This window comes from Stenella coeruleoalba, assembly GCF_951394435.1.
Source record: "Stenella coeruleoalba genome assembly, chromosome: 15".
Lineage (NCBI taxonomy): Eukaryota > Metazoa > Chordata > Mammalia > Artiodactyla > Delphinidae > Stenella > Stenella coeruleoalba.
In genome coordinates, this window is record NC_137161.1 from 43581862 (window position 1) to 43604929 (window position 23068).

General features: G+C 55.6%; 2 protein-coding genes across 5 annotated transcripts in view; one reads left to right on the forward strand and one right to left on the reverse strand.

The window, feature by feature from the left end:
* The window catches only part of APMAP (adipocyte plasma membrane associated protein), a 29297-nt gene extending 26346 nt beyond the window's left edge, over positions 1-2951 (forward strand). Inside the window, exon 8 of one of the 3 annotated variants that reach the window (XM_079944315.1) lies at positions 632-2951. In XM_079944315.1, coding sequence (XP_079800441.1) covers positions 632-841 — 210 coding nt within the window. In that variant the 3' untranslated portion in view covers positions 842-2951. The remainder of the gene's footprint in view (positions 1-631) is intronic. The other 2 variants (XM_079944314.1, XM_079944316.1) reach the window with 2 other exon arrangements.
* Positions 2952-3740: 789 nt separating this feature from the next.
* On the reverse strand, positions 3741-15237 carry CST7 (cystatin F). 2 transcript variants are annotated; one of them, XM_079945595.1, is made up of 4 exons: positions 14155-15237; positions 6517-6689; positions 5525-5641; positions 3741-4827 (listed from the first exon to the last, which is right to left on the reverse strand). In XM_079945595.1, exons 1-4 carry the CDS (start codon positions 14222-14224, stop codon positions 4795-4797), a joined length of 393 nt encoding a protein of 130 aa, XP_079801721.1. In that variant the 5' UTR covers positions 14225-15237; the 3' UTR covers positions 3741-4794. The 2 variants fall into 2 exon arrangements, with proteins under 2 accessions (XP_079801721.1, XP_079801720.1); XM_079945594.1 differs by having other exon boundaries at positions 3741-4872.
* Positions 15238-23068: the final 7831 nt, after the last annotated feature.

A 23068-nucleotide genomic window follows, 5' to 3' on the forward strand; every position in this document is an offset into this window, starting at 1 on the left:
TCTTACTGTCTGTGTTTGTACTTCCCTTCTCTAAGGTGAGAAACCCGGGTCTCATGCTCCTTCATACCTATGCGATCAGATTCCCCAGTTGTCCCTGTCTGTAGCCATTGTCCCCTGTCACGTGGCCTCAGCTGTCATGTGGCTCGGCTGTCCTGTGGCCCCAGCATCACATGGCCCCGGCTAGGGCTCTAGCACCCATGCCAGCCCTTTTCCCTCCTCCCAGCCGTGTGCAGGGGCCTTACCTCTTAAGGGCTCATGGCCTGTGCCAGGTCACCCTGCTGCAGGACACCATCTCCCCTGCTTGGGCCCTGACACCCTGCTTGGAGCCACGGCCCTCTCTCTTCTCCAGCGTGGACTCTCCCTGCTCAGACTGACTCTCTGGTCTGGGCCACCCCTGCACGCATCTACCCTGCTTGGCTCCACAAGCTACTTCTTGACTGAATTGTTCAGGTGTGGGGTGTGCCGGTATTTTAAAAAGGCAGCTGCAGTGCCGTGTGGAAGCGAGCCGGTGGGGAGGTGGGGGGCAGGGTGGGTGGGACGTGCCCAGCAGGTGACAAGAGCCACAGTGCCCGGCCTGCAGGACTCCACGTGGCCCGTGTCACGCTCTCCTCTCACTGTGCTTCCCTTTCAGCTGTTCAGCCAGGAGACGGTGATGAAGTTCGTGCCGCGGTACAGCCTCGTCCTGGAGCTCAGTGACAGCGGGGCCTTCCGGAGGAGCCTGCACGACCCCGATGGGCAGGTGGCTGCTTACGTGAGCGAGGTGCACGAGCACGACGGGCACCTGTACCTGGGCTCCTTTAGGTCCCCTTTCCTCTGCAGACTACGCCTGCAGTCTGCTTAGGCCCGTCGTTGCCCTGTGCGCCACCCCTGGGCCAGGAGGTGCGTGGACACACCCTTCCCACCTGCACCTGCCGGTCCGCAGAGGTGTGGTGCAGCCTCTCGGGGCACTGTTACCTGGACACCTGGACTTGGCCTTGCATCTGCCCTGGGGAAGATGAGTCCCTTGTCTCTTAAAAACCTTCCCAAGTGCAGTGATTCTTTAGGCCCCGGGGACTTGGTGCACTTAACAGGCTTCAGGTGTGGGGATGGAGCTGTGGGTGAGTCGGCTGGCGTCTCGCTTTTGCTGCTGGCTGTGTCCCGCCAGCCTCGATGTCTTTGTTGTTAAATGGGTGATACCTGTCTTCGTGAGAGGGGCTCCGGGAGGGCGCAGAGAGCTCAGAGGAAACTTGTGTGAAGCCTCGGATGGGCTGTGCAGGTGAAGAGGGCACGGCTACGTTCCCCAGAATCAAGTGAGACCCGAGCCTCGGCCCTGGGCGTCCCTCCCGTGGCTCCCACCCTCCTGCTGCACCTGGCCCCTCCCTACCCGGGTACCTGCCAGCGCTCTGCAGGCAAGGACCCGGGTGTGTGTGGAGGAAGAGCACGTTGATTCCAGCAGCTCAGAGGACTCACCGGCTTCTCCATGGACAGCGTGCCGTGTGGATCAGAGGATGGGGAGTGAAGGTGGGCACTGGGCACCAGGAGTCCTGTTCACACACCTGGTTCCTCACTCCAGACCCAGGTGTGAATAGTGCACGTGCTGGGGTTGCGTCTGCTCTAGTGTTACAAGCCTGACGCTGCTCTGTATCCTGACGGGTGTGTCCACACATGGTCCCGGTTGTGGGGTGATCCATGTGATTATGGTAATTAAATGGACTTTTCTGCTGATTAACCTCTTGATGGTGTTGCCTGGGAAGTTCTTCTGTGCTTTAATCTACTTTAACAGCGAGTAAGGTCTTGTCCTCCGCCTGTCGTAGGGGCCGTTCTGCTGGGGTCATGCTTAGATTTGCTCGGGGCCTCCCCTGTGGCCGCCTGCCTCCCACGCTGACTCAGTCCACGTGACACTCCTCTCCTGTTTCCATTCTGCAAGGTGGGGCTGATGTCTGCTCCTTCCTTTCCTGCGTATTTGTGAGAACACATCAGGGATTGTGTCTCTGGAATTGTCTTTGTAACTTGAAAAGGCAATATTTTGAGTAGGGGATGACATTGAACGTCAAGGATGGCCGACATCGTGGTGAGACTTGAACCGTTTGTGTCTTGTGCTGGTTCATAGCTCCTTTCCCCTCCCTGCTCTGCGCCATTTTAGGGGAGAGAGTCAGTGTCTGATGGGGGCTCATTCCGAGTTGCCTGCTTGGGGCCAGCTTTACGCATAGCTGTGTACAGCAGAGTCAGACTGGCTGCATGGCCCGTGATGTGACCCGTGTCCTGTCAGGTGTTGTAACTTCATAGGAAATGCTTTTTAACAGGCAGCAGTGCACGTGTGTATCGAGTCTGCAGGAATAGTAAGGTGAAACCTGACCATTCTGCCTCGAAAACACAGAACCCAAGCGTGCTGACCCTGAACATTTCTTCTTGGTTGGGAACTGAGGGCTGTGCTCTCAGTGCAGAGAAGCTGGTAGCTTTTCACAGTTTTCAGCAAAGGTGTCTTTTTTTTGCTTTGACTCAGATGTTGATTTTCTGTCTCAAAGTGTCATTTCCTGTATTTTATCTGGTAATTTGCCATGATGAGGTGCAAAATAAACCTCGTTAGGCTTAAATATATGATAGGTTTTTGTTGTAAACATGAAACGGATTTACTCTAATGGGAATTACTGACATGATCTTAAAATTAAATTAAGTGATTCATTCACTGTGTGCTGCTTTGTCATCATTACAAAAACTCCATCAGGACTCAGTTGCTGCCTTTTATAGGACAGAGGCCCTGCGTTGAGGTTTTTGTCATCAGCCTTCTCTCTGCCATGTTGAGTTGTCATGTGCACTGACCTCTTTGTGATATAAAGAGACGTGGCCGCGTCTCATGGGGGAACCAAGGCTGGGGAGGGACCTGCCTAGGGGCACAGGCGGCTGGGGGCGAGGAGGCAGGGTGGCTGCCCAGTCCAGGGGTCAGGCCTGTGGGTGGCTATGTCCCGGGCACCGAGGTGGGACAGCAGCGGGGCTAAGCCTTGCAGGTGGTCCTCTGGGTGGCTGCGTTCCTCAGGGCCTGGCCTGTCTGCAACCCGGGGAGGGCTGGGCTGCATCTGGAGTGGAGGCCCTGAAGCTGGATCCCAGAGTCTGCATGGCTGGTGAGCAGGGGTGGAGGGCCTGGCGGGGAGGCTCTGGAACACAGAGCAGGGCAGGCCTGTCTGTCGGGAGTTTGACTGGTTTTGGTCAGTTTGAGCCCTCAAGTGTTTCTTCTTCTTGGTCATAATTCTGGTACCGTATGTCTTAGAATCCTGTGTCCTTAACTTTACATTTTCCCAGTGACAGTGAATGAGATGAAGGTGCAGCTTCCCACTGTCAGAATCATTCCCTCTTAGAGCAAAGCTGGTAAGTTTTAAGAAACAGGTAGAATTGGGTGGCAGCATGGGACTTCAGGCCACCACTGGTTGACATCCACTCCCTGTGGTAAGTGACGCTGTCACGGGCACGGGGGAGTTGGGGGCAGGGGTGCCATGAGGCTGCTCCCCGTCACACCTCCCTTTCTCACACCATGTGAGGCCTGTGGGGCAGCGTCCGGTTGGTCTCACAGTTGTCAAGAGACACTTGGCCTTGTGCTCTGGTGCGTGTTTGAAAGTGAGGACGGAGGGGACCTTAGAGCTTGTGTCCCCTGCATCAGTCACGGGGGCCCCACAGGTGTGTCCTGAAGCGTCTGGCCCTGGTGCTGGACCCCGGTGTGCCTGCCGTCCTGCTGACGGACGGGGTCAAGCAGGGGCTGAACTTGCTTGTGTTCACGAGAGGGCTGCCTTCAGGGGCCTTCAGAGTCTCGAATGAGTCCAGCCTCGCGTGGCACAGTGGCCGCCACTGCCCCTGAATTAGTGGCCGCAGAAATGGAGGCGGCTGTGGAATTATCGTGACTTTAATCGCCGCAGGAGTCAGAGGAACTTCACTTGGGGGTTCGTGTTTGTCACGTTTATGACAGCGAGCTAAGTCGCCGAATTTAATGCACATTTTCTGTTTCCTGTGAATTACCGAGTCGTTCTTTTAAAGGTGACAGCACGTTTGGCGCTGATCCGTAGTTGGACGAGGACGCCCGGGCTCACGGTGCAGGCGTCTGGGTCCCCTGCTCCCGCTTGGCCCAGCCTTGTGCCGCCTCCACTGCGAAGGCCTTCCCGCCTTCCCACCCACGGCGGTGCCCCCGCCCAGCAGGTCCCCCGCCCTGCCTCCCTGTCCGGGCCGAGCCGTGGGATCTGCTCCGTCCCTGCCCACCTACCTGCCCAGGCGCAGCTGCCGAGCCTCAGGCAGCAGAGAACGTGGGGGTGGGATGCGCAGAGGACAGCGCAGCTGGAGGTGGGGGGCCTTGGGGCTTTGGTCTTCAGTACGGTTCAGTGGCGAGGCCCCCCAGGGCTTTGTGGAGGGAAGGGGGCCTCCTGACTTCCCCGTTCTCCCCTTAGCAGGTCAAGCAGCAGGCATTGCTTCAAGGTGATCAGTTCTTTATTCAGGTTTATTCCTAACTATTCACACAAGACATCACTGATGCCTGGTCCCTGCCCAGTGCAGGGACAGTTATTCAGATGGAAAGATGGCCCTCTGGGCTTTCCTCGAGGGCCTGGGATCTCAGGGCAGTGAGGTGGGAGGGCCCCTCGGGGTCGAGAACCCGTGTAATCCCCACTGGAGGACTCGCCCTGTCTGTGCAGACCCTGAATCTAGGTGCACAGCGTCGGGGAGACTAGTTAAGTTTGGAGGAGGCTTGATGTGTTCAATGCAGCCGTCTGCCATTCTGCTCTCAGGAGATGGTTTCCCAGGGCCCGCGACAGCAGGGATGGAGCTGGGAGGCGGGAGTCAGTGACAGCGGAGGACGGGCACCTTGAAGCTCTGGAGCCAGGGGATGACCCAGACTTCAGAGTAGCAGCTCAGAGTCTGAAACGAGGGTGACCTGAGAGTCCCCCCTTCACGGAGGCTTCCCACCCCGCCAGGGTAACCTCACCCGCCGCAGAGGTGGGTTCCCAGTGCCACTGCCTCAGGCGGGTGTGTGTGTGTGTGTGTGTGTGTGTGTGTGTGTGTGTGTGTGTGTGTTTGTACACGTGTGTGCTTGTGTGCTCACGTGTCTGTGTGTGCGCCCACGCATGTGCATGTGTGTTTTCTTTACTGAAGAATTCACTCCCTGCCCTGACTTTATTTTGAAAAACTTCAAACCTACAGAAAAGTTGAAAGAATAATTCAAAAATATATACTCAACACATGTATTTACAAATTACCAGATTTTGCCACATCTGCTCTCCCCGTGTGTGTATATAAAATTTCTCAATTATGTACAAGTTTTCTTTTGCTCTCCTCCCACCCCCAAACCTGCAGTGTTTACTCCCTGGAGGTGTGCCTGTGGGAGCGAGGAGGGGTGTCGTTTGGGAAGTCCTGGGGGGCTGCCTCTCGCTCTCCCGTGTCGGGGGTGGACGTGGGCGCTGCTCAGGGGTGGGGTCAGAACCTCGCAGGTAGAGCAGTGCCGAGGGTGATTTCCGAGGCTGCGGAGCTGGCTGGGGGGTGGCGAGCGGTGGGGAGGCCAGAGCCCTCTTACCTGCTTCAGGGTGCGGTTGGTCTGGAAGCTGCAGTCGTCCAGGCTCGGGTGCCTGGTCTTCTTGCAGCTGGTTCTGCTGATGTCCAGGTCCAGCATGAACTTCAGGCCCTTCACTATCTGAGGGGATAGAGGGCGGGCCTGGGTCACTGGGTCTAGGACATGGTGAGAGATGGGGTGAGCTGGGGGCCCACTTCCCTCCCCCCAGGCTTGGGCATGCACTCCTGCAGACGGTGGAGGCTGAAGACCCCAGTCCCCGGGTCTGGGCCCCTGGAGTCCTGACATTGGCTACTTATACCCATGCAGACCACCCTCCATGATAGGGACAGCATCCCGCCCTGAGAGTTTGCGGTTACCAAAGAGAAGAGACATAATAGAGTCACCCCCCCCCCAGTCCTGTACCCAGGGGTGACCATTATCGTGAGTCAGCCTGTGGGGTGGTGTCGGGCAGCACACATCCTCGGGGCTGTGGGTCTCTCTCCCCAAGGCCAGCTCCCCGGTCAGTGACTGCGAAGCTTGCTGACCGGCTGCACCGAGCCCCTGCTTTTCGAGAGTGGCTGCGTCCTGTCACTGACTGTGTCCTGTACCCTCATTGACCTGTGTTCTCGGGACCCAGGACAAGCCAGGCCTGGCTGCCTCGTGGTGTCCCCGTGGGAGGGGGAGCACTAGGCTGCTCGTATGGGGCCGCTGAGAAGCGTGGGGACCTCGCAGGGTGTGACACTTCTGCAGGGACGGGGCAGTGGTTGGGGGACGTGGCCGCAAGTGCTTTGGGGTCGTGGAGCAGTGGCCTGCGGGCAGCCCGGCAGGCAGGCAGCCCTGAAGGTGGGCGGTGGGGCAGCTTGTGGCCCGTGGTAGCCGCCCTCGCCCGCCCTCCTCCCTGTGTGCTGTCCGGGAGGAGCCTGGTGCAGTGAGAGGCGGCGCCGGCCTCGGTGCCTGATTCTGGTGGCCCCGGTCCGGTTCTGGCCGCCTTGGGCAGTCCTGAGCCCAGACCCCACCTGGACGAGGGCTCTGCTGATGTGTGACTCCCGGAACAGGAAGGCGTCGTTGCTGCAGTTGTTGAAGCTCTCAGCGCTGTGTCTGGCTGCCTTGAGGACGTCCGGGTCGTTGGTCTTGATAGTCTTGGGAAATCCTGGCTTCACACCTGAGTTAAGGATCTTGGAACAAAAATCTGGATGAGAAGCAGAACCAGACAAGAACGTTAACTGGGGCGGGGGGGGTCCTTGGTCCAGGGATCATGCCTCCCGCCTCTGCTCCCAGTGTGGTGCCCGGTCCACCCGGCCTGTTCTCCCCTCACACGGCCGTGTACCCTGCCGGCCCGTCCATGTCTCGCCCCCCGGTGCGTCTGCCCTCCATCCCCGTGGTCGCCCCATCCTCAGCCAAGGGCCAGTGCGGTGGGCGGCGCAGAGGTGGGTAAGATGTGGTCCCGTCCTGTCCCTGCCCGCATGTGTCCCTGGGTTCTGTCCTTTCAGAACCCAGGTTGTTTCCAACAGTTACGGGAGCCCGGACACCCCTGCCCACCCTCAGGCCTGGAGCCTCTGTCAGGATGAGCCCTGGTGTTCCGAGAAGTCGGCCGTGGCCTATGAGGCCGCCCTCTGGCTTCGACCCCTCCGCTTGTCCCCAGCAAGTGGCCGAGGGGAAGTGCTCGAAGGCCGTCCTCCGCCCCCAGGACTCTCGACCGAATCCGCCCAGCTGCCAGGTCCCCGCGGCACCCGTGTGTTGCCTCCTTTGGGGTGTTTGGGCAGCAGGTGGGTGGTGGCTTTTCTAGTTGGTGGCTCAGGGGTGACCTGATTTCAAATTTATGTTTCTCAGTTTTGCTGCAGTGGTCATGGACTACTTTTATATTAAAATCTAAACTGAGGGGAGGGAGAATGGGAAGAGGGTTTAGGGTTGTAGATTACTTCTCTTTTCTAAGAATTCCCCAGATTTTCCTGAAATCATCTTGTGCCAGAAGTGACTCGGAGCTGACCCACCCCCTGGGGCCAGCTCAGCTGTTTTCTTTCACTGAGTCACGTGGAGAGTGGGGTCCGCGCCTCGTGCACGGCCTGCATCGGGGATCAGCTGCGTCCTGGCCGGTGTGGAGGGTCCACTGCCTTGCACTGCCCTGGAAGGTCACTCTGCCTCCCTTGGCCGTGACCTTGGGGAGCACCTGTGGTGCATTCAGTGGGGGTGGGGTCAGCACGTGGTGGACCCGCTGGAGCCACAGGAAGTAGAGACTCGTGGACGAGCTTCTGGGTGTTGCATGTAGAAAGGAGGGGTCAGTGCTGCCCGGGTCCCCTCCTCACGGGGTACTCGCTGGGACTGCAGACCCAGGGTGCTGGGTGTGGACCCCGCTGTATTGAGGACACACGGTTCCCTGGTTGTGAAGAAGTCTCGACTCATGGGAGGAAAACAGTGGTGTGAGGTCGGCAGTGCTTGGGGGTTTTGTTCCTCAGGGGCTGGACGGGGGTGTCCCACTGGAGACAGGGCCCCCCAGCTGAGGACCTTCACCTCAGCTGGGGGTTGGGGTCAGGGTCAGTGACCTTGCTGGGCCGGGACCCAGGCACCTGGCAGGACGGCCCGTGTGCAGCTATGTGTCCAGGAGCCTCGGCCAGGGTCAGTCCAGAACGCTGGGACCTCTTCTGGGGGCCGGCCTGTACGTGGGTCACAGCAGAGGGTGAGACATGGTGGATGCCAGCTCAGCTCAACTCAGTGGGGAGGTCTTGCCAGGGTGTCAGTGAGCCCTTTAGCCCAGAGCGAGGTTTTCGGAGGAGGCTGTTTCCACCGTCCGCCGCCTGAGGTCTGCACAGAGCCCTCCTTAGAACTGGACATCTTCTGTGGCAGTGGGCACACGAGACCCCCACCGGGTGCGAGAACCAGGACGGCCAGAGCCGGCCCTATGCGGCCTCGCTGAGGGGTCTCCTCTCCAGTTGGGTGGAGCGGTGGAGGGGGCTCTGGCAGTGGGCAGAGGAGGCGTGGGTCTGGTCTGGGTAGAATCTGCAGAGGGCCCATGATCCTGGGGGTGAGCCGCTGGCGCTCATGACAGCCTGTTTGTAAGGGGGGCTGGCACTGCCCACCCAAGCGGGACCCCTCCTGGCAGGTGGGCCCCAGCTGGGTCCCTGGGTCGAGATGGAGCTCTGGATGGCTCTGTGAGGCCCCCTCAGCTGGGAGGCCTGCTCCACCCCCATGAGAGCTTCCCAGCAGGTGAGGTTGTCGCTCTTCCCCCACAAAGCTTTGTCCCCAACGTCTCTGAGAGTCTCCTTTGCCATAATCCGGCCCTCACATGACGTCCCCAAAGACTGGGCTGGGCCGTGGCTGAGGTCTCTGGACGCGGCAGCTGGGTTGGTCGGCTGGCTGGGCCCTGAGCCCGTGGCTCTGACTCTGGTGCTTTGAGGGCTGCTGGCCTGCTGTTGACGACAGGAAGTCCAGTGTGTTTTTCTGTTTTGAAAACCGTTTGATTTCTGCTTGTCAGCATAGTCTGAACAGCAGACGGGAAGGACCACCTGGTGGACGGTCCAGTCGCCCATGTGTTTGTGGGTCTATATCCACGGCTATTTTTTCTTTGTACAAATTACATATATTGCTTTTTCTGATTATAAGCTTACTTGTTTGGTAGGAAACTTGAAAAACACAGAAAAGTACAACAGAAACATTAGAGCTCACTCTCAGTGTTGCAAAGGTAACCACTGCTACCTGTTTTTTAAATAAAGTATACTACATTTGATTTCGCTTGAACTTAACATGATTATAAATAATGAAGTGAAACTAGGTGAGGCCAAACCTCTGATGATGTCTCTGCCAAACGTGTGATGTCAGTTCCTAAGCAATTTTGGTAAAGTTACAAAGAGGTTGTAGGAAACTTGAAGTTGGCTTATTTTTAACTACATTTCCTGAAATATAGGCTTCAGTTAAGTGAGGTTTCATCAGCAGAGTTATCTAAACAAACAGTAAAACCCCATTTTTAATTTTAAAAAGTTGAAAAGTCAAACCTATTTTCAGAGCGATTCTTCAGAACGTCCACAGGGCAAGGTTGGTGCAGAATAAGCCCAAAGAGGGGCTCTCCTTCTGGAAGAAGACAGGCAGCCGGGGGCCCTGGGCCCCAGCCAGCTAGCCCCCTCCCACCACCGCCAAGGGGTCCCCCCCCCCACCCCGGGCTGGCCGTGGTCCCATCTACAGGGAGGAAACAGGCCTCGAAGGAGTGCAGGGCGGGTTAAACCTAGGTGTGAAAGCTGTGCTCTTTTTCTCTCAAGAAGTATTTCTCAGTAGGTGCTGTGGGCAACTCCAGGTTGGGGGCAGGACAGTGATCTGGCAGAAGGGGCTCAAAGAGGGAGCTGGGGGTGGGGACCAGTTAGGAGGCGTGGAGATGGGCCAGGGGAGCAGAGAGCAGAGCACGAGGCAGACCTGACTGCCCTTAGCTTCAGGCTGGGTGCGGGGGCCACAGGGGGGGATCGTGAGTCACTCTGGTGGCAGGTGGTGGCCTGGTGACGTGGACTGAAAGGACAACCAGAAGGAGAGGTTGTGAGGAGGAACAAACACTCTTCATCACACACGCCGGGGTGGGGGAGGGCCGGGCGGTGCAGAGAAGTGAGGTTTCCAAATAAGCCGGACTCCCTCCCCCATCCCCTGCCAGGCAGGGCATGGAGGCTTAGGCCCAGAAAGGCACTGGGAAGAGGGAGGTGGGCAGACCCCTTGGTGAGGGGCGGGCTGAGTCAGGAAGGAGAGAAGAGGGCCCCTTACTGCTCTTGGGAGAGAAGTAGCTCTTCAGCTGGTCTTGAAAAAAATGACTCAAGACGGCAAGAGATTGGGCAAGAGATGGAGGGCCGGAGACTTGGGAAGATTAGGGTGACAAAAGCGCTGTGCTGGGTACTGACCGGGGGCTCCAGCCGCCCCCGGATGCACCATTGTAAGAGCACCGGGTGAGCGCAGTGTGCGAGGCTTGGAGGGAGGACGGCAGAGGCCCAGCTTTCCTGGGGCCAGAGCAGACTCCCAGGGCAGAAATGCGAGCGCCTGTCGTCTCAGACCTGGGCGGTGGAGCTGGCCCTGGAACTGAGAGCGTGGGCAGGAACCAGTGCGGGACCTGCCCCTGGCAGATCCTTCCCACCTGCCCTGGCACAGCTGGGACCTGCTCCAGGAGCCAGCACGGCTGGGGATCCTGCAGGCCCCTGGGCTGCTCAGGCTGCACCAGTGGACTCCCGGCCACCTGTTTCTGTGAAGTCACCCCAGGCCCCTTCGACACCCCCTTATTCAACCTGATACAAGGGAGTCAAGGAGTCTCTCCTCATGTGATCAGAATGGGAAGCAAAACGTCAAGGAAACATTCTGATGTTTCTTGCTGAAAAGTAACTTTCCACCTAAATCACAAGTGATTCCTACTCCAGCTCCTGTCCTGTCCTGTCCCTACACCCCCTTCTTCAGAACTAACACTGGCCCCAAAGATTTCGGTGGCCAGGCTCTGCGCTTGCCCTTACCAGTTGGGGCACTCAGTTCCCTCCACCAGTGTGTGGGCACTTCACAAACATCGAGGGGCTCAAGGCAGATCCACAGTTGAGCAGGTGGGGCTGGAGCTTGGGGGACATGGTCAGCAGCCCTTTGGGTTGCGGCAACAGTTAACTGTTTCTGTGCAGGTTAAAGAGGATGGAGTCTGCCCTCCAATTACCACCAAACATGCAGCAAATGTCCCAGGAGAGGACAGTAACTTCCTGACAAAGAACAGCTGGTAAAATGAGTCAGCAGCAAATGTTTTTGGTAAACATCCCTCAACTTGCTTTTCTGAAAAATGAAGCCGTGGGATGATGTCCTGGGAGGCGCTGGAGCCTGGGACGCTGGCTGTGATTCCAGGGGTGCTGGGCCCTTTGGAGAGTCCAGTGCCTCAGGCCGCGCAGCCCCTCCCTCCCTGGTGTGGAAGGGAGAGGGGGCTGCTCAGGCAGCTGAGGCTCCCCACCCCTTCCTGTTTCAGGAGTGTCCTGTGTGTGGCTGGGAGGTGGGGAGACCCTAGAAGGGAGCCAGGGTGCCCAGGAGCCAAACACTGAGGCCCCCACTGGAGGCTGCCCCACCGTGTCCCTGCTGGTCTCCTCGTGGTGGCTGCTTCCCTGCCAGCATCACGGGGCCCTTGTCATGTCACGGGCAGGGTCCTGGAGGGCTGTGCCCAGAGAGCGGGGTGCTGGTGTCCACTGCCCACCTGGAGGTTCACTCCGAGCCTCGCCCCCTCACGTGACACCAGAACTCAGTGTGCTGGTGGTTGCCCTTAATTCCGTGGGGCCACACCCACCCGGCTGTGCTCTGGGGGCTCTGACTAATGAGTAGCCCCGTTGTTTTGAGAGCATAGGTGTCCCCCGGCACAAACAAGATGCTGGTTAGCCCCCGCCTTAATCCACTGGGACATGCCCAGAGTGAGTCCCAAGTCTGCCTCAAAGGCTGCTCGGCCTTCCTGAGCCTCCGTGTCCCCATCTGTATAATGGGGTGATGATGGCGCCAACCCCACAGGGTTGTGGTGGGGATACAGGAGACCATCCGCAGGAAGATCTTGTCGATAAAGGACATGCCATGGTGTCATGATTATCAAATATGGGAAATGGCTGCAGTGGCGCTCTGAGGGCAAATGGGTGTCCCCACTGGAAAAAAGAAACCTCAAAACGCAGAGGGTGGGTCACTGGCCCTCATGCCGAGATGCAGCAGTTCCCCCCCACCCCCCACCCTGGGATGCAGGCCGGCGTGGGCCTCCCTTGTGGTGGGTGGTCTCCGGGTCCTGCCACTGGTGACGATGGCTGCTGGACCCCAGACCCTGCCAGGCGGCCTGTGATGGGAAGATGGGCCCCTGTGAGCCCGACTGGGAGGGCTTCCCAGGAGAGATGAGAGTCAGGTTGAAAAAGGGCTTCCATTTTCAACTGAAGGAATAGTGGCTGAAGAAATCGATGTAGCAATTTCCTAGGTTCTGAAGGGCTTGGGGAGGGAGGCTGCCGGGGTCAGGTCAGCGTAGTTGAGCACCAGGGGCGGGGAGAAGCCAGGTACCCAGGTGGCGACACTTGGGGCCCCTGTCCTCCCACCACGGAAGGCTCTAGGATCTGTTCTTAGAGGAAGGCCGTGGGACTGAGGGGCGGACTCGGGTCTGGGGCCGAGCTGTCTCTTCTCGACCCCCAGACAGGGGCCTCCAAGCCACTCACTCGAGCCCGAGGCCCTCGCTGGGGCCGTCACCTGTCACCTGGAGGCAGCAGAAAGGATCTGTGTGGCGTAGGGGCTGCGGCCAGCAGAGGCTCAGGAGCAGGGGTGCGGGTGGGCAGCTGCCCCCCACCCCAGGCCCGGGGCATTGCCTTCCGTGGGCCACCGCAGCCAGGCGCCTCCAGGGCCTGAGGGGTGCAGTGGTTTACCCATTTCATGGACAGTGAGACTGAGGTTCAGAGAGGCTCCAGGTCCCAAGGCCTCTGCATGTGGCTTGGACTCTGGACCCTCCTCCATCTGGGCTGTGGGGCTGAGAGCAGGCCTGATGGGGGAGGGCCAGGCCAGCCAGAGGGCTGTGTCAAGGGCAGGCAGTCTTCCACCTCCCGAGGGGGCAGGTGCGGGACTGGGTTGGGGAGGGTTTGGTCCAGCACCAAACCCCAGCAGAGGGGAGGCAGTCCTGCCAAGGGAAGGCGGCCAGCGTCCAGCACCTCCTGGGCCAGGATTCCCCACACAATCCTGCTCTGCCCCGCTTGTTAGGGGAGGGAGTGAGGCCGGCAGAAGCAGCTTAGGAAAGCGGGACAGAGGGCACGAACGTTACATCCCAGTGCGGTGGAGATGGCAGGCCCCTCACTCAGGCTTTCTGAGGGAGTCACTTCCCTGGCCTGAACGTCCAGCCACTTCCCTGGCGTGGCCTCCTCGGTTGGGCACTAAGGGGGCCCAGGAGGACAGACAGCTCCCGGAGGAGAGGACCTGTGAGGCTTCATGGTGTGAGCTAAGACCGCGGCTGGGGGAGGGGACAGAGGCAGGATATCCCGTCCTCATGGTGCGTGAGATGGTCCTGAGGTTTCACCCACTTCTGAGGCTGTGACTTCCAGGGACTGAGAGGCTCAGGCTGTCCCCTGGGCACCTGCCTGGGCACCCCAGACCTGGTCACCCGTGGCCAGGCTCCAGACCTCTTCAAAGAGGGAGGAGGGCAAAGACCAGTCGCTACCTGGGGGCTGTATCCTCCACCTCCCGCTGGTCACTTCAGCCCCGGCTACCAGCTTCCTCGTGCGCATGGGGCAGGTGCTCACGGGCTGTGTTACTGGGCAAGTCGCCTAACCTCTCTGTGCCTCATTTCCTGGCCTACAGGTGGCGGCTCCCCTCGCCCTCCCCCCAGCTCTGGCCTGGCTGGAAGGATGAAGACTTAGGTTCCCCCGAGCCAAGTCACAGGGCAGCAGCAGAGGCAGGAAGCATGCACCATCAAATAGAAACGGCCTGACTGCTGCCCTGTGCGCTGTCTCCGTGGAGGGGCCGTGGCGGGCCTCCCTTGGCTACTTGCAGACCCCTGGAGCAGTGGGGGACAGAAGGCACGTCCCCGGTCCCCAGACCCCCCCAGTCCCCCTCTGCCGAAGCTTGCTCCCCACAAAGGCAGCTGCTGTGAGGTCCCCTGGAACGTGCCTTGGGAACGGGGTTGGGGGTCAAGCTCACGGCGCCTGGATGGTGGGGAGGTCCCCTCTTACCTTGCGAAGGGTCCCCCGTGGCACCCAGGACGAGGCCACAGACGACCAGCAGTACTCCGGCAGGATGCATGGCTGCACGCAGGGCTGTGCTGAGCAGGGGCGCCGGCAGCGAGGTGCTGGGGGAGCCCCGCCCCGCGAACCGCCTGCCTGCGGTGCGGGTGGTGGTTTCTTGCTATTCATCTCCACATCTAGCAGCTACAAGCTCAACCGCTTCCTTTCTAAAAGTTTCCAAACAGCGATTATTTGCAGGGGAGGGAAGAGGTGATAGCTGTGAGCAAAACTTTTGCGATTTTCTACCCTTGAAACACACAGAAGAGACGTTGCAGCAGAAAAATGAGCAGGGATTTTCAGAAGCACACGCACTTGGGGTTCCTTCTCCAAAGGGTACGCTCCTCAGGCCTAGATTCTGGGGTCTGACTGGCCCCCTGCAGGAGACTGTCCTCCTGCTGGCATGAATTAGGTGACTTTCCCTGGGAAGTAGCAGGAAAACAGGGTGCAGGCTGCAGTTCAGAGGATGAACTTCGCCAGGACTGGAACCGGGTGAGGAACAGCGTTTGCTGAAGAGTGATGGATTCTTGAACCTTTTTGGCTCAGAGCTGGCAAAGGAGAGGAACAGTGTCTGGGCTAGAGGTCCCGGCGCTCTGCTCAACCTCTAGACCAGGCCCACGGTTAGGAGTGGGAGCTCTGGAGCCAAGAGGCTTGAGGCTCTACCTCTGAACACCTGGCTCACCTTGGGCGGGGGTCTCCAAGCCTCAGTTCCTCAGGTTATGCTGAGGGTTTGGGGATGTCGTGAATGTAAACGGCCACTGTGCCTGCGCCCTCCACCAGGCATGGCAAGGAGTTGGGCTTCCCCTGTGCTCACGGCTTGACCCTGCAGTACCTCGGGAGCCGGTGGTCACTCCTGCATGTCCTCAGTGCGGTGGCTCATTCCCACTTTCAGAAGTTCCGGGGGTTGGGGAGCTCAGAGCGGTTACGGGACCTGCCTGTCACTGCACTGTCTCTGGCCCTCGGCCCTGTTGTCCGTGAATGTGGGTGATGGTGCACCTCACCGCCCAGGCCTGGGGGCGAGCAGAGGCCCAGAGAGGAGGAAGGAACTGGGGTTAGAGCAGCGTTACGGGCCCCCGGGGAAGTGTGCATGTGTGCGCTGTGTACATGTGTCATGTGTATGCGTGTGCATCCAGTCTTTACATGTGTCTGAATGTGAACATGTGGAAGTGTTTTTCTGAGTGTGAATGAAAGGTGTGTATGTGCTTACACGCAGATGTGTATAAGTCTGTGTGTGTTTTGTATATATGTTGTGATGTTGATTTTATGTGTCCACTGGGCCACTGAGGGCCCGGACACTTGGTCAAACATGATCCCATGTGTGTCCACGAGGAGTGTTTCTGGAGGAGATCAGTGCTAGAGCCAGTAAACTTACTAAGGCACCCGGCCCTCCTGCGTGGTGGGCCTTGTCCATTCAGTCGAAGGCCTGAATAGAACTAAGCCCAGGAACTAAGAATCCTCTCTGCCTGCCTATCTTCCAGCTGGGACATCGGTCTTCTCCAGCCTTCAGACTCAGACTCAGACTGTCCTAGGTCTGGACTTCTCAGCCTCCTTAATCCCATGAGCCAATTCCTTGTGATAAATGTCTTCACACATACACACACCCTACTGCCTTTGTTTTTCTGGAGACCACTGACCCATACATTTGTGCAGGTGTCTGTGCCTGTATGTATCTGTGTGTGAGAGTGTACATTGCTTTCGAGTCTGTGTGTTCATATGTGTCTGTGTCTCTGTGTCTCTGTGCATGTGTGTGACTGTAGGTGTGTACGTGCACTATTTCTGCCTCATCCTCGGCCTGCTGAGGGTTGTGGGCTCTGCACTGAGCCCCACTCATTCATTGGCGGGTCTGTTCATCACTCACCCTTCCTGCCACCCCTTCCTGCTTGAAATGTGGTCCCCTGCCCAGTGCCCAGTCAGCACTTCCTGGGCCCTTGATGGAAATGCAGCTTCTCAGGCTCTGCCTGTGATCAGGCTCTATGAGTGGGGCCCAGGAATCTGTTTTCACAACCACCCCCCCCAGACTTTTTCTTTTGGCCTCCACGCTGTGCCCCCTGCTGGTTGGCTGGAGCAGTCCAGTTCTCAGGCTGTCCTCCCCCCACCCCCGCCCGCCCCCCGAGGAGCAAACCGGACACCTGAGCCGTCCTGCTGCTTCCAGGTCCCGAGCTTCCTGCCTCGTGCAGCCCGTCTTGGCCACAGCCGGGCTCAGGGAGCCTGGGGCTCCGCCAGAAGTGTTGCTGCATTCGTTCTGATGACAGCCGCGGTGTTGGTGAGAGGGCATGTTCCAGCACTTGCTGTGTGCCGGGCACTTTTCTCAAATCCCCACACCATTTGACAGTTGAGGAAACTGAGGCACAAGGGGGTGAGAAGTTGCGGGAAGTTCTGCAGAGTTGGGGCCCAGGCCCAGCGCTGTGGTCCCGGCCGCTGCCCTGCACTCCTTGCCCCCCGTCCCCCCTGCCCCCGGCCTGGGGCCCCAAGCCTGGGGCTGTCCGTGCCAGCCACGCTGGCACCGGCCAGCCTGCAGATGCCAGCTTGGCCATGGGGGTCCCCGATGGTGGCCCGAGTGAGCCGACATCCTGTCCAGCACGACTGTTGGCAAAAGCATCAGCGAGCCCTGCAGAGCAGGAGTGTGGGAGGCCTTGGAAGGAGCCTAGGGTTGTGTGTGTGTGTGTGTGACTTTTGTGCACCCAAACAATGTACAGAAGAAGCACAAAAAAACTGGTTGTCCCAGGAGAGGATTGCCCGATGGGCTTCTGAGACCTTAACGTCCTGCGTGTACTTTATTTTCTAAAGTCCACGGTGGTTGTCTGAGTGGAGGGGTAGGAATGTGCTTTTTTGGTCTGCGAAGAGCTGCTGGGTGGCGAGCAGACTTTGTCCACACGGTGGCGCCGTGATCCAAGAAACGAGCAGGTCTCGCCCGGCGTTTCCCACGCTGGGGGCTGGGGGCTTCCTCCTCTGCTCTGGGAACCCCCCTGCTTCTGTCGCTACATCTGCTGTACTGGTGATGGATTTCAGCAGTCCTGGGCCCTCTCTGGGGAAATACAGTTCTCAGTGGGGTGGGAGGGACCCTGCAAATCTTCGGCCTGGGGGCTCTTCACTCTCCCCAGGCTGGGCCTCCTCCTGGGGGATCTTGGTGCTTGTGCGGGTGGGGTTCCTGCACCCAGTGCCGCCTGCAACCATCCGTCATGATCACACATTCTGCACGTGGGGGGCTGCATGTGTCGGCATGTCCATCTCCATGGGGTCTGGGGCATCCCTGGGAAGAGCCACAGGCTGGGCCTGGAATCACCCTAAGATGCTGGTGCCGCGTCTGGACTTGGTCTCAGCGGGGCTGTTGGTGTAGTGGCCCCTGGAGTGGCAGGTGACAAACCCCTGGATCAAACCTACCCTGAAGCTCATGTGCTGCTAGATTTTCCAGTTATGAGTTCCCATCCAGTCTCTTGCTGCTTAAGACCATTCTAGTTGGATTTTCTAGGTTTGTTTTCCTTTCCCTCAGCATAAAAGGCCCCAACTGACAGATGGGAAACAAGTTTGTGGCTGGGTCGGTATCAGGGGTATGTGCTTGCCAGTTGGGAGGCTGAAGAAGTTGGTAATGCTATTGACCAGGAGAACTGAGAACCTTTCCGGTGGTGACGGGAGCCTGGATCCACAGGTGGAGCTGAAGTCACGTGCCGCAGGCACAGTGGGGCTTGGTTCCTAGATACTGCACACAACCTGCCTTACCTGTCTCAGTGCTGTGGCTTCTGCCCGGAGGTCACGTAAAGGCCTGGCCTGGCTTCTGACACCCGTTACCTAAGGTTGCCAGTTAAAATACAGGGCACCCTGTTAACTTGAATTTCAGAGAAACAACAAATAAATTTTTAGTATAAGTATATCCTAAATATCGCATGGGATGTACTTATACTGAAATCATTCATTCTATAAAGTCCAAATTTTGTGTATTTTTATGTGCTAAACCTGGCAGCCCAACCCTTGCTTGGTCTGGTGACCTGGCTGGAAGGACAGAGTTGCCAGCTCTTTACACGTGATTCTTCTGTGTGGATCCGGGGGCTCTCAGCTCAGGGCCCTGGTGGGTCAGCCTGACCGCACCGGCCAGCCCTGGGTCCTGGTTTGGAGCAGCACCTGGTGTGACGGGACGGGACGAGATTCCGCTGCTCCTCTTGCCCTTACGCTTTGCGGGTAAGAAGCGTCCTCAGGGGCCCTGATACTTGCTCGCCTGGGTGGGCTGGATGCTGCCCCTCACCTGGGGACTCCACGAGGGCGGGGCTGCTTGGCCTCCCGCTGTGTCACCCAGACAGCGACTCTGCTTTCTACTTTTGTAATTGAGATGTACATAGACTCTCTGAGCTGGGATTGTAAGTTTAGTTTTTTGAATTAGAAAATTTCATTATTCCCTGAAATATGACACAAATGAATCTATCTATGAAACAGAAACAGAATCATGGACATAGAGAACAGACTGGTGGTTGCCAAGGGAGAGGGGGTTGGGGGAGGGATGGAGTGGGAGGTTGGGGTCAGCAGATGTAAGCTTTTATATATAGAATGGATAAACAACAAGGTCCTACTGTATAGCACAGGGAACTATATTCAATATCCTGTGATAAACCATAATGGAAAAGAATATAAAAAATAATGTATATATATGCATAACTGAATCACTTTGCTGTACAGCAGTGATTAACACAACATTGTAAATCAACTATACTTCAATTAAAAAAAAAGTAAAAAATTTCATTATTCCCATGATACATCCCCTGCTCACCCCAAGGTAACTGGCGTTGGCAGCCTCACCTGTATCCTCCTTCACCTTTCTCCACGCTGCAAACACACCCACGTGAGATTGCCCTTTTTTTTTTTTCACTTAGATGGGCCTGGACTCCACACTCAGGGACTGGCCTTCTCACGTCACAGCACAGTGGTTCATCCACGGAGGCAACACAGATGGAGATCTGACACCTTCTTTTTCGTTGCTGCTTAATATTCCAGAGAATGGCTGTGCCATGGTTTATTTAACTCCTCTTTTTAAAGAATTTTATCGTTTTATTTTGCTGGGAATTCAGGTTGTTTCCAGTTTCTTGCTGCCTCAAACAATGCTGGGATCTGAGCACACAGCTCTCACACCACCTCACCATGTCACAGGCCTTGGAAGCTGCTGCCTTTTTCCTGTGGGATAAATTCCCAGTGTGAGACCTTTGGGTCATTGAGTGTGTGGTTTTGAGACCTTGACAGGTCTGGCAGATTCTTCCCCCAAAGACTGTGGGAATTCACAGCAGTGGGTGAGGTTCTGTGTCCCGTTCACAAGCACTGGCTGTTGTCACTTAACGTATACGTCAGTCTGATGGGCGATGACACTCGTACTCATCCCCCTGCAGCCCAGTTGTGCTTTTCTATGAACTCATCTTAAAAACTGACTTGCACAGATTATCTACAGATTTCTTTGCTGTTCAGAAATGTTCTTTTTCTCTCTTTCTCCCCATTTTGTCTTCAACACTCTCCCTTGCTCTTCACCTTGTCCTTCTCAAATGACGTGTTTCAAACCAATTCTTAGGAGATCTTTGGTTCTCATTCAGTGATTTCCCATCTTTTGAAATGGATGTGACTCTCCCCACGTGTTTTCCTCCAGCCTCAGGCCCTGCCGACAGGCCTTGTGGCCGCTTGAGCTCCCTGGGAATCCAGTGCGCAGCTTCTGGGTAAGACTTTGATCACGGCTGGCTTTATAGGGACCGTCTCAGTTTTGTAATTGCGCCCTAGTGTCCTGGACGTGGTTTCTTTTTAGAGGACTGATCCTACCCGCGCCGGGATCAGATTCATCTTGGCTGAATCTGAACCTCCCTCCATGGTGACTGAGCTTGTTTCTGAGCCTTTCTTCCCGAGAGTGGGTTTCGTGGCTGGAGAACCAGCTCCTGGCCACTGTGGAACTGGCACCGCCGGCCTCGGTGTGGCGTGGTTCCATCCCAACCACCAGCAGGGCGTCTGCACCCCGGGAAGGAGGGTGCCCTTAGAGCCCAGGAAGCGGTGTGCATGCAGGGCCACAGCCTTGTCCAGAGCATGAGGAACACGCCCAGCCGCTCTCTCCTCCTCCACTCTGGGGCGCTTTGTGGGGACTGGGGCCAGGCAACCAAAGCACGGAAATGCTTTTCAAAGCGTCAAAACCTATTTGACTAGAGGTTGAGCCTTTCAGCATTTCAACTGTCCATACGTGTCCACGTGTCAAGTGACATGTCAAGTGAAGGGGCCTCCATGAAATTAATTTCTTTCTCTCTCTCTCTTTTTTCTTTTAAATATTACCTAGAGTACAGGGCCTGCACAAGTACAGCACTTTATTATTTTTAAAAATATTTATTTATTTATTTTGGCTGTGCCGGGTCTTAGTTGTGGCACACAGGATCTTTAGTTGCGGCATGTGGGATCTAGTTCCCCGACCAGGGATGGAACCCGGGCCCCCTGCATTGGGAGCTCAGAGTCTTACCCAGTGGACCACCAAGGAAGTCCCTCTTTCTTCTTTCTTTCTCTCTCCCTCCCTCCTCCTTCCTTCCTTCCTTCCTTCCTTCCTTCCTTCCTTCCTTCCTTCCTTCCTTCCTTCCTCTCTCTCTTCTTTCTTTTCCTCCTCCTTCCCTCCCTCCCTTCCTCTCTCCATCTAATAATGCTCTATGTAGAACATTTGAATGATTATACCACAGAGTATAATGAATAAAAGAAAGCTTGCAGACTTCCCTGGTGGTCCAGTGGTTAAGACTCTGTGCTTCCACTGCAGGGGGCACAAGTTTGATCCCTGGTCGGGGAACTAAGATCCTGCATGTCATGTGGTGCGGCCAAAGGAATAAAAAAAGAAAAAGAAAAAAAGTTTGCAAACTTGCACATAATCTCACTATCCTCAGGTAATCTCCCACACTAGCTTTGTGGATTTCTTTCAGTGATACACATACATTTATACACATATAATATATATATTAAATGTTGTGTGTATTTAAAATTTGACTCCTATTATGTATACAGTTCTCTCTTACTTAATATTATATTATCTGCATGTAACGATGTCATTAAGTATTCTTTTTTTTTTTTTTTGGGCGGTGCGTGGGCCTCTCACTGTTGTGGCCTCTCCCGTTGCGGAGCACAGGCTCCGGACGCGCAGGCTCAGCAGCCATGGCTCACGGGCCCAGCCGCTCCGAGGCATGTGGGATCCTCCTGGACCGGGGCATGAACCCGTGTCCCCTGCATCGGCAGGCGGACTCTCAACCACTGCGCCACCAGGGAAGCCCAAGTATTCTTTAAAAGTGTAATTTTTGGGTAAGCTTTTTATTGAAGTATAATATACACAAAAGAGTGCACGCGCCATAAATGTTTAGCTCAACTGGTTTTTCACATGCAAATGTGATTTTTACACAAAGTAATCTTTGCATGTAACTTATCCGAGCAGCCTGTTGTTTGTAATTTTGCATGATGGTAAATAACTCTGTAACAGACCTCCTTGTGCACAAATCTGTGGGTGCATCCTGAGTGACTGATTTTTCATTAAACATACACGATTGTAGGAATCACCCTCCCAGACTTCAGACTATGCTACTCAGCTACAGTCATCAAAACCACATGGTCCTGGCACAAAAACAGATACATGGGTCAATGAAACAGAATAGCGAGCCCAGAAATAAACTCACACATGTATGGTCAATTAATCTACGACACAGGAGGCAAGAATATACAATGGAGAGAAGACAGTCTCTTTAGCAAGTGGTGCTGGGAAAGCTGGACAGCCGCATGTAAAACAACGAAATTAGAACATTCTCTAACACCGTGTACAAAAATAAACTTACAATGGATTAAAGACCTAAATGTAAGACCTGAAACCGTAAAACTCCTAGAAGAAAACATAGGCAGAACACTCTTTGACATAAATCATAGCAATATTTTTTGGATCTGTCTCTGAAGGCAAAAGAAATAAAAGCAAAAATAAACAAATGGGACCTCATTAAATTTAAAAGCTTTTACACAGCAGAGGAAACCATCAACAAAACAAAAGGAAACCTATGGAATAGGAGAATATATTTACAAATGATGATCAACAAGGGGTTAATATTCAAAATACATAAACAGCTCATACAACTCGACCTCAAAAAAAAAAAACAAAAAAACAACCCAAACAAATATGGGCAGAAAACCTGAATAGAATTTTTTTTCCCCAAAGAAGACATAGAGATGGCCAGCAGGCACAAGAAAAAATGCTCATCATTGCTAATTATTAGAACAATGCAAATCAAAACCACAGTGAGGTATCACTTCACACCTGTCAGAATGGCTATCATGCTTCGTATGTGAGAAGATTTTAACTTCTTATTTAATTTCTTTAATTGTTATGAGAAAATTTGGGCCATCATTCTTAGAAAGGTTTTCAAATTGAGTGTAACTTACATTTGGAAACGTGCCCAGTTTGTGTTACAACTTGATGGGTCTTCCATGTCACCATCACCCAGGTCAGCCCCACTATAGTCCCTTGTGTCCCCACCTGTGTGTGGCTGTTTGCCCAAATACTTATCTGCACCTACTGATAATGGCCTTGTACTTTCCCATTATTCTTTTAATGTGGTGAAACACAGTAAGTGATTTTCAATGACAGGTTAACCTTGCATTTCTGGAATAAACCCAACTTGGACATGCTATTACCGTTTGCATATATTGCTGGATTGGATTTGCTAATGTTTTCTTTAAGATATTTGTGTCTATGCTTATGAAAAAGATTGACCTCTAATTTTCCGTTCTCAAAATCTCCCTTTGATGCAAAACCGATTTTGTCAGACAGAAGGTAGAAGGTTTAGCCCTCTGGAAGGCAGCTGGTGGGGAGGGGAGGGAGTTGGTGGTGGCTCAAGAGCTACAGATT